The sequence below is a fragment of the Harpia harpyja genome, chromosome 17, assembly GCF_026419915.1.
Source record: "Harpia harpyja isolate bHarHar1 chromosome 17, bHarHar1 primary haplotype, whole genome shotgun sequence".
Taxonomy (NCBI): domain Eukaryota; kingdom Metazoa; phylum Chordata; class Aves; order Accipitriformes; family Accipitridae; genus Harpia; species Harpia harpyja.
In genome coordinates this window covers 15,834,167-15,845,380 of record NC_068956.1, presented here as the reverse complement: position 1 = coordinate 15,845,380, position 11,214 = coordinate 15,834,167, and the positions used below count along the sequence as shown (strand labels likewise).

Below are 11,214 nucleotides of genomic sequence, written 5' to 3'. Positions count from 1 at the left end.
TGACAGTAGTGCTGCAAATATCAATACAGAATTGTTGGAAGGAAAGAAATAATACATATACATAATCTGGCAGTCTGCGTTAGCAAGGAGTGCAGCACAGTGAGAACATCAGCAATATGGATTCAGCGCTCATCCTGAAGCCCTTCAGTGGAGAGCACTTCTTAAGAAGGTGGGATAATTAACAGTCCTTATGCCACCATTGCTGAATAAAAAAGTCTCAGCAGTGGTGATGGGCAATGTAAAGGAGAATATACAAACTGTTTGAACAGATGTTGTCTATCCCTAATTGGTGTAACCATATTTAGGACTGGCTGAGATGGCCAGTGAGGTAGAAATAGCCTACATAACAAATTCCTCTCAGCTTTATTTGCTTTTGTTGTTTGTCATCATAAGACAGAAGGCTAATATTGTTTAACAAATTGAGCTTCTACACATTCAGCTTCACTGACTTTTGTCCTTTTCCTGTTTTGTCAACAAGGCAACTTCCATGGCAGGGTAGTGTATTCCAGAAAGCGTGTACCAGTGTCTACCAGAAAGCTGCCTGAGGTTTTCCATACAGGAACAGCCTCCATGAAAGAAGAAGGTGGATTCAGCAGAAACAGCACCTCCCCTTGGACCCATGCTTGTGGGCATGTGATATGATACAAGTCTTTACAGCAGATGAGATTGGAGTGATCCTGGGGAGACAGAAATCATCTTTAAGCTTTGAAGTTTAATAATGTCCATACCTGTCATAATGCCAGATTTATTCTATTCTCCACCTTGTAAGTCAAAATCACATTTTTCTGTCATTCTAGACACAAAGATTCATTGCCTACCTGTAGCTGGTAGATTGCCTCTCTCAGAGTAGTAGCTGTCTTATTGATCTATGGCTGTGCTCCACTCATAAAGTAAATTAAATTCATGGTTTTTGAGGAAGATAAATTGTATGAACTAGTCACTTTACATGACCTGATTTACTACTAATAAAAAACATTTTTTAAATATGGAAAACTATTTCCTGATATTTAGCATTTTTGTTTTTGAGTACATCTCAAGCAGTAAATTATTCTGAAAGATGGATACGAAGTCACTTTAATGATCTCTGAAGTAAAATTTGTGTTAATGCTTTAGACATATTTCTTTACAGAAACAAGGAAATGTAATATCCTATTGTATACTCTATAATGTTATTTCTTATTAGCCAAGGCACCACTTATTAAGAACTGAAGTGTGTATGATCTATTCCAACTGTTAAAAATAGCCGTTGAACTAGTGTAGCTACTGAAAAGTTGCAGAATTCATTTAAAAAATCATGAAGCTTGTTGTATGTTTTTGTTTTCTATCAAATTCTAGAAAGGCAATTTTTCTAGCAGAGAAGAGTAGATTATTGCAAAGCCTTTGCCAGTTATTGCCAGTGTAAGTTATTGCAGAATAATCAAAAAGCGCGGTTTGTTTCTGCCCATTTCTTCCCACAACCTATGTAAATATTCAGAGACTGTGTTTATATGAGGATACAGTTGCAGAGCCCTCAGTGGGACAACAGATGCCTAAACCACAGTGTTTAGAGAGAAAAAGTAGCCGTCTAAGCATGTTTACTTTCAGTGACAAGGAAGTTCTAACTTGTGCCTAAGTGGTGACTCACTGGGTTGAGACTATAAAAGTAAAGGTGAACTGCTCCCTAAAACATCAGATTTTCAGACTTCAGAAATCCAACATGATGCAATCAAGACTTTCAGCTGTCTTCTTTTTCTTGTTGGGTTTGTCATTTTGCCTGACAATCCCTATTCCCCTTGAAGATAGCCATGAATTCACAGAGAAAGACCTTCAGTTTGCAGAGGTACAGTATAAAATGATTCATTTGCATGTTTTATACATAGTAAGTTGTGTAGTTACAACTGTTTGGAAACTAGGCTTATTACTTCTTTTCCCCTTCTTAGCGCTACCTCAGGACTCACTATGATCTCCGTCCGAATCCTGCTGGCATAATGAGGAAGAGTGCCAACTCAGTGGCATCTAAACTTCGAGAAATGCAAGCTTTTTTTGGCTTGGAGGTGACAGGCAAATTAGATGAAGAAACATATGAGCTGATGCAGAAACCAAGATGCGGTGTCCCAGATGTGGGGGAATATAACTTTTTCCCTAGAAAACTCAAATGGTCAAAAACTAATTTGACATACAGGTAAATGCATGGCATTTTGAATGTTATTACCTTCTTTCCAGGTATCTTGTCCAATAGGTTGCCCAGTATATGAGGTTGATGGGAGAAGGATGCATTTGAGTTAGACAAAATTCATGTTGCAGTTTAAAATCCTTACAGTGCCACTTTTGGAAAGGTCCCCCAAGCCCACCTTACAGCCCAAGGAAGTAAATACAATGTTTTTCCATTGCACTTTGTCATGGAGGAAAGCTGGTGTGGTGTAAGCTGGTAACTCCTCATCTGGCCTCCATGTAGACACCCTGGGCACATCCATGGTGCCAAATGAAAGAAGGGTGGGAACTAAGATCATGCACCTCACTACTGATCTTCACAGCGCTTAATCTCTAGGTCACTCAGCTCCGCTTTGGACCTGGTTTAGTGTCTGCTTCACATAGGTCTTGTCCTGGACAATGCAGCATGGATGCAAACCAGTCTGTTCAATGTAGCTGTGAGAGCAGGGACTGATCCTTGTCCATCTTCCTTTTGACAGTCCAGATGTAGATATCTGTGCTTGGTCAGACAAATCTCCGCACCATGACCTCAGAAAGTTGACCTTGGGAAGCTACGGTGCTGAAAGGTCACATGGTAGCTCCTTCTCCCTTAATACCACAAGGTCGTCAACAGGGGGTTTTGACCAGCTGCAACCTGAGTTTCTTTAGCAGATTCCAAATATGAAATCACTGAATTCTGTCAGTTCAGTATCTGGTGATAAATATTACTTTAATATGGATCATTCTAGCCTATAAAAAGCTCTTTGGATCATGTTTTTCTCCTCCAGGAAGTGAGAATCATGAGATATTTTATATGGCATAAAAAAAGTTTGAAGTTACTGATATGATTTGACTTAATAAAGAATATATTTGTCATTTTCTATATCTTCTGGTGCATATAAAACCAATTACAGAAAGCTGTTGGATTATTTCAGACATCTCTGAATGATTTTAATGAAAATGGTTATTTTTATTTTTTTGAATACTGTATGCAGCTGCCAAGCTCTTTGTTTTTAGATAAGAACATAAGAAAAAAGCAAAAAATTTTAATGAGTTGTACCATCAGATAAAAGTGTATTACACATTTTCTTCAATTCATACAATTTAACTGGAGATATTAATCTGTTTGATAGAATTATGAATTACACTTCAGATCTGAGACGTGCTGAAGTAGACAGAGCTTTCAAAAAAGCATTCAAAGTTTGGTCGGATGTGACACCACTTAACTTCACCAGAATACGAAGTGGTGTAGCTGATATCATGATCTCCTTTGGCACTAAAGGTAATGGAGAACCAAGTATTTTTACCTTATACTTATATTGCTGCCAATAAAATGGGATAGTTGATTTAATTGTTTTAAATGTTGTTTTATAGAACATGGTGACTTTTACCCCTTTGATGGACCCTCTGGATTACTGGCTCATGCTTTTCCCCCTGGTCCAGACTATGGAGGAGACGCCCATTTTGATGATGATGAAGCTTGGTCAGATGATTCCAGAGGTAACAGAAGTTCCTGAGATTATTTGAAATGGTGATAGATGGACAATTTTGTCCTGTTTGATATCTATAAACAGTTTGGTTTGCCTGTTTACTCTTCATTCATCATTATGTTCACTGTCCACTCATAGGAAGCTGGGTTTAACTGCCAATCGTAAATGCAAGTACAGCATATGCATAGCATAAATTTTAGGATATACACCTCCTAAGTGAAGTGATTAAAAAAATGCCACCAACAAGGTATTTTGTCATCTTGGCCTTTCAGTGAGCTCAAGGGCAGCTAGTTCTGATCACAGACTGATGGGAATTACCTTACTGAAGCCTATAGAAAACGTATATACTTCACTTAGCTGCAAATCGTCTACTTGCATTTAAATTCTTCACCTTCCTATTCAGGACAGAGCTTTAACAGAACAAAACACTATTTTTTTTCAGCACTGTGTTATTTCATCCTCCTGGCATTAAAGCTAATTTCTGCAATATTGAAAACTATATGCACTCTCTACTGAAGGTGAATTTCTGACAAAAAATGTTCTTGATTTCAGTAGGGCAAAGACTTCACCCTAGAGCTTTCCAACGTTACTAAGAAATTTCAAGAAATCTAAATCTTAGATTTAGACTAGGCTTAGAACAACATTGTCAAATAAGATTTAGGTTGAACAGCAGCTATGAGATACTCAATCAATTAGGCCCTTATTAAAACAAAACACATGGTATTTTGAAAAAGCCAAGCAATTATACATAATTTTTCCCTTTATCCAGTTGTCTCCTTTATTGTCCCATATGTTAAAGCACAATGTTAAGGTTAGTTGATTAGTCCAAGTCCACTTTGGTGATGCAAGGAGCTGTACATTTACTTTCACTGTGGTTTGTTATAGGGTATAACTTGTTTCTTGTCGCTGCCCATGAATTTGGTCATTCACTGGGACTTGAACACTCTAGAGACCCTGGAGCTCTGATGTTTCCAATTTACACATACACTGGAAAAACTGGTTTTGTGCTTCCTGATGATGATGTGCAAGGGATCCAAGAGCTCTATGGTAAGTCTGTATAATATATAATATCTATTTCCTGTATCATTATAACCTGTTACAGATGCACTGCACAGTTACTAAAGAGCTGCAGATGTTCAATAGCAACAGTCATGACTGATTAAGACCGATTCACTGAACTCTTGACAACCAGACTTCAGGAACAGAAGATGCTTAGGTCTGATAGTTCAGAGAAAAAAAAAAAGGAAGTAACACTGCAGAGGGCGGTTGGTCACTGTGCAGTCTCATTTGGTGGTGGGCAGTAGGGGGCAGAGTCTTGACAGTTTTTGGCCTGCCTCAAAAGAGAAGGTAAAACAGAGTCTAAAGGGAGAAACAGAAATACCCATGTTTCATCATGGAAAGAATAAAACTTCTGGAGGACCTTCAAAACTCGGGATAAAGAAAGCAAGTCCATTTAAAATCTTTGCAGCACAGCTGAACTGCAGAGTCCAAGAATGTATTTGGCTAAAGGAGAGAAAGAGTGAACAGACTTTCTCCAGTACAAATGGTTTGCCCATTATGCTTGTATTTATCATGCTGTTTGGGAACTCTTCCATGTCCTATTCAATGACATGATCCACAGAAAGGAAATGAACGTTGTCAAACTTAGATCATATTATATGATTCCAGGTGCTGGAGACAAAGATCCCAACCCAGAACATCCCAAAACACCAGAGAAATGTGATGCAGATTTATCTCTTGATGCAATAACAGAACTTCGTGGAGAAATGCTGATCTTCAAGGACAGGTAAAGAGACTGCTATATACGATATATGTATAGTGGGTACTGGATAAAATTTGAGCAAGCGAAAACACCATTTCAATTTTTTATTAAAGATTTGAGTAAACATAAATTTAAAAAATCAGAAATCAGTATAGATGCCTCTAAGAAACTACATCATATATCTTTTTAGATGGGATTTATAATACAATTACAGACTTCACTGCCCAGTAATATGAAGTGAAGATGATATGGCTGAAGACTGACACTGTTTTTACACATTTTTCATTTCACAGGGCTTCCTTCAACATGCACAAAACTACTAACATTTATTTGAATGAAGTTGTACTACATTCAGAAGTCTTACATGGGACAGCAGTGTTTCTCTTATTCTAAATGGAAAAAAGATTAAAGTTTGTTGTTGTTTGAGATGATCATTATTTGAATGACAGAAATGGTCTGCAGCTAGGTGACTATGAGGAAACGGGAGGTCTACAAGGGGCTCTATGTATTAAAAATTCTTTGTTATGAAAAAAATAATTCTCCATTAACTAATTTTTAGTATAGCACATCAAAGATATTGCTATTCTGTAGTATGATAAGAAACATAAAATACATTTTCTTTTTCTGAACTAGGTTTTTCTGGCGACTGCACCCTCAGATGGTTGAGGCAGAATTGGTGTTACTTAAGTCCTTTTGGCCAGAGCTTCCAAATAAAATAGATGCAGCTTATGAAAACCCCATCAAAGATCTTGTGTTTGTGTTTAAGGGTGAGTTTTCAATTTTGGTGTTGGCAGAAAAATATACATATTTAGTGAAGTTCAGTAAGTGATGTAAAGGTAATCAGTAGAAGAACAAGACATCCTACCTTCCTTGCTTAAAAAAAACCCCCTCTGTTGGTTTCACCCTGCGCAAATCTATACAATTGTCAGTGAATTAGGAGATGTACAATTAAGCTCAGATTCCTAGGATCATAGTTAGCATAAATAGTTTAATAACTGCTGCGTATGTGACTTAAGAATGTTAGTTGTATGAAAACAGGAAACATGGCATCCTCATTTTATTCTGGTTTCAAAGCTAAGCCTTTAAAAAAGACTCATGCATACTTTGTTCTTATTTTTAGGAAAGAAAGTCTGGGCTTTGAATGGCTACGACATAGTTGAAGACTTTCCTAAAAAGATATATGAAATGGGGTTCCCGAAAGAAATGAAAAGAATAGATGCAGCTGTCCATATTAAAGACACGGGCAAGACTCTCTTTTTTACTGGAAATAAGTACTGGAGGTAAGCTGGAGACAGATTGGTGTGTCTCTAGTCATAACCTGCTCAGAAGTATCAAAAGATCAGCAGGTTGTTTCAAACCAGGCACTTGAGTGTGGCTCACGTTTCCAGTCTGTGGTTTTTATTGGTGCTATAGCTGTGTAGAATATGTCATAAAGGTGTATGCAAGATTTTTATAAACATATGGGCACAGCCTTTAAAAGCTGAAAGAATGAAAGAAAGGAGAGGATAATAAAGTGCCCTAATCTGTAAGAGTTTGTAATATGGTCATGTCTCCTAGACAAAATTCCCACCTTGCTTCCTTGAGTTGCTTGTGTGACACCAAATGGTACCGGTGCTGAGAGAGTAAGAAATCTATCCCACCCTTGGACAGCTGGTTTTTGTTGTCCATGATTGGGACTTACAGCCAGGTTTGATGCATAATTAAGACATTACCATCCCTTCGCAGTATCTCTGTGCCAAGCAACCTCAGGATAGGCTAGTAGTCCCAATACATTCAGGTACAATCATCTCCATATAATAAGTACTTTATAGATCAGTTCTGAAAATGTAGCTTTATTAGTTTTGCGGTTTTTGAGCTTGTACTTCTGGTAGAAGAGTGCCCTGGTTATTGCCCTGAGTTTCATTATTGCACTAGACATAAAGTACCTAAAGGCTGTTGGCTACTTCTGATGCGGGTAACTGCAAAGCATGTAAAGGGCACAGACCAAACTCCCAGGCTGTTTAAATCCTCTGAATTTTTATTTTCTTTTGTGTTTATTGTAGTTATGATGAAGAGGCAGAGGTTATGGAAGCAGGCTACCCCAGGCTGATAGAGGAAGAATTCGCAGGAATTGGTGATAGAGTGGATGCAGTTTATGAAAGAAATGGTACATAATCTGATAATGAAACTGTATTACAATTAGTTGTCATTGAAACTTGAGATTAATGTCCTGTGGGAAATTCTGTCATTTGTAATTTTGATTTTTTCACATCAACACTTCTGTTCTCAACTGAATCAGGTTTCTGATCTAAATTACCCTGTGGCCTAGGTGCTCTTATAAACTATGTACATACGTATCTGAAGAGCCTAAAAAGACCTGCCTCCTTGCTTAGGGAACCTAAAGTGATATGCTTAATCTAGAAGTATTATAATGTGTCCATTACTTCAAATGGGGCTCATTCCTATCCAACTCTTCAAGGAGTGTTTCCAAGTCAGAGTCCTAAACATTAACAGGTGAACCCTGTATTTTCCTAAGCAAGTGCTGTATAGTAATAAAATGCAGAGCTTGACACTAGATTAAAATATCAGTTATTTTAAAACACCAATCCAGGTCTGGCAAATGGAACGAGGACCTTTGAAAATTTAGCTCAGCATTCTAAATACTTAAATATTGCATTTAAAAGAGTTATTAAAAAATGAAAACAAATAGGATAATTTTCATTTGAAGGATAATTTTAATGTGACAACACAGTTTTCTCAGGGCTAATTAATTTTAACTTTGCTTTTCCTTAGGTTATCTCTACTTCTTCAACGGACCGCTGCAGTTTGAGTACAGCATCTGGAGCAAAAGAATTGTCCGTGTCCTGCATACTAACTCCATATTTTGGTGCTAATTGCAGCTGAGTGCCATGTCATAGGCTGCAGAGCAGCTTGTAGTACATGGAAATAATAATATGGGCATGTAGATTTATTAGAGGACAGTAAGGTTCTGTGAACAAGCACTGGCTACCTACCACCAAATGTATACTGTATATATGGAACGATATAGCTGCATGTCAGTCTGGAACTGAATTAACTTAATAGGAAAGAAGAAGAGAAATTATTAGCATTTCAAGGGGCATTACACCATTTAAAGTTTGTCTAGTATTAAAGTGAGATGCTGGATACATCCTACATGATCATGAGCACTATTAATTCCCAGTAATCTGAGCATGTCTAGCATCTTTCAAGGATCTCCTAGCATGTCCCAAGAAATAGACCTGATAAACCCAGGAGTGTTATATTTTTAAACTAACCCTTCATCTCATTGTGAAATACCTGTTAACGTACTGGGAATTCAGATGTGTAATGAATGAGTCAGGACTGCATGGTGATTCCCTGAGCAGGATAACACCAGGCTGCAACACTGAAGTTAGTTAGAGAATTCAAAGGTATTTGAATGTATCCCCATTTGAAGGGGAAGGTCCCCCTGGAAACGGATGCCCATGTCATCTTTGGAACAAGCAGAATGTATAGAAGCAGTGAGGTGTCATTCCAAAGCAGACAGAAAAGCAGGAAAAGGGAAGAGTATTCCCTGCAGAAATCATCAGCCTGCATGAAACCAGGGAAACCAGAAGGAAGTAGCAACGAGAGAATCATGCAGGTTGAAACCTTGAATGAAGCTACATCTGGTAACACAGCCCATGTTTTCAGCTGATGTAAACTGTAGTGGTTCAAGTGACATTTATAGAGGTTATGCCTAGCTGTGCCAGCAGAGAACCTGAACATCCAAATCAAAATATTCAAAAGAATACCTTTTTTCATGTTGGTCACTCTTTTAATATCTATATCAATTGTCTCAGTACCATGTAAGTTTTGGGTTGTTTTTTTTTTTTTTTAAATCAATGCAAATGAGGTGGGACTGTGATTATTTTTCAGTTTAAAAAGATAATATTAAATAAACTGGTGGAATAAAATGACATTGTGAAATTTCTTATATTAAAATTTCTTACACTGCATGTCATAAAAGCAAGACAGAGCTATCAGGTAAAAGAAATCAGGAACCCTAACCTGTGCATTTTATTCATTAAAATTTTCATCTCTATTTAAAAATCTGGTTTGCTTTTTTTTCCCTTTGAGAAAATGAATTTTATAGGAAAGAGAGGAGGAGAGAAAAACAGAAAGAGAGGAAAAAGGAAAGACCTTTCAAATCTGCAGAATAAGAACTAAGTTGGAATTATTCCTTATCATTAGAGAAAGTATGAGAAATTATTAAGAAATACTGTGAAATTCAGTTCCACATTAATTTGAATGCTTAACATTAATAACTAATTGAAACTACACTGTCCTCTTCTGCCTGCTCAAAACCAACCTGTAAGTCAGTCAATCAGCCAGGCCTGCCAAGCAAAGCCCATCAACAATGAATACTGTTAAACAGGCATAAATTGCCAGGCTTACCCACCAATGGGCTAGATGAGTTTAATTCTGTAATTTAGGTGACATACATGGTCAGTCATGGTAACCTAACAGATTTAGTGGTCTCTTTAGACTGTAAAACTGTGAACTAATGAATTCCAGACCTTAATATGCTTAAAAGAAATGCAAGGAAATAGAGCTGAAAAAAACCCTTTACAAATGGAAAAACTTAAAGTGGACTAAAATCAAAGTTCTGTTATATGATATAAGATTGATAAAACTGTTAGGGAAAAACTTAGTGCAATTCTCTATGCATAATAAACAGGAGTTGGTTCATTTATATATAAAAATCATTTTTGACAGACATGGTGTGCCTGAAAAAATAATGCTTGATATTAGGCTGCAGTTTAGGTTAATTACTCTGCAGTGAAATAAGGGTCTGGACATATAACCCTAGTCCTCATTATTCTCAGCATAAAGACTTGGTGGAAAATTGTGTGAAAATACTAGAGTCTTCCACAAGGGCTAGTTGTTGAGTCTAAGTGCTCTGAATTTTAAAGGTCTGACCTGAGCTTCACTGGAGCAGGGAATGCAAAGGTGGACAGGGATGCAAAGAAATGTCAATGAATATCTTTCATATCTACACAAATTTCTGTTAATATTGAACATTTGGCAGGGGAAAAAGGTACTGCCTAGGAAGCTCGATCTTCAAGAGGCTTCAGCATGATCATATCCAGCTGCTCCCCAGCCCAAACAGTCAGATTCCTGTTTGCTGCTCGGCTGACTGGAAGCAGCCTTCGGCACGAGTCCAAGCACGGCTCCAGCTCATGCATCTGCATCCCCAGTGAGAGACGTGTGCTGCTCTGCGGTTAGCTCTTCCTCAGCTGAGAAAAGTACCAGACTGTCAGTTCCTGGCATTTTGTTAAGAAAAAATGGAAAACAAAAAGCTTGTGCTGCGGAAGTGGAAGGCTGAGGTCAGAACCAGAGGGGCCCTGATGCTGCCATCAGCCAGAAAGGAAAACTCTCCACAGGAACCAGTGCCCTGGGACCCGCTGCCATCTCATGAGAATGACATTGCATGAGCGCCTGGTGGGTACCCAGATGGGATATTGCCCAAGACCATCAAGTATTGAAAAGAGTCCTTTTCTTGGGACAGAGACTGAACTGACTGATTTCCCTGAGATGTCATGAGTGAGGAAAGGACCACAAGAGGCTGAGACAGCTGTGTCCCACGATGTAATATAAGGAGAACTAATAACTTCCCACCAGATTGCTAGTTTTTATGTGGAACTACACAAATCCACCTAATAATACACGAATTGTTGTTAATGAATATGCCTTTTATATCCATTTTGGTCTCTACTAAGAATGATCATTTGGAGAAGGAGAAAGGCTAAGGCAGGAAAAGGAATCTGTCAG

General features: G+C 37.9%; 1 protein-coding gene across 1 annotated transcript; it reads left to right on the top strand.

Annotated features, from left to right (window-relative positions):
- The first annotated feature begins 1,646 nt into the window (after positions 1–1,646).
- LOC128153325 (collagenase 3-like) lies at positions 1,647–9,423 on the top strand. The gene is made up of 10 exons (XM_052812586.1): positions 1,647–1,819; positions 1,920–2,161; positions 3,303–3,451; positions 3,544–3,669; positions 4,545–4,706; positions 5,328–5,445; positions 6,055–6,188; positions 6,542–6,701; positions 7,464–7,567; positions 8,194–9,423. The coding sequence occupies exons 1-10, from the start codon at positions 1,697–1,699 to the stop codon at positions 8,292–8,294; spliced, it is 1,419 nt and encodes a 472-aa protein (XP_052668546.1). The 5' UTR covers positions 1,647–1,696; the 3' UTR covers positions 8,295–9,423.
- The last annotated feature ends 1,791 nt before the right edge of the window (positions 9,424–11,214 follow it).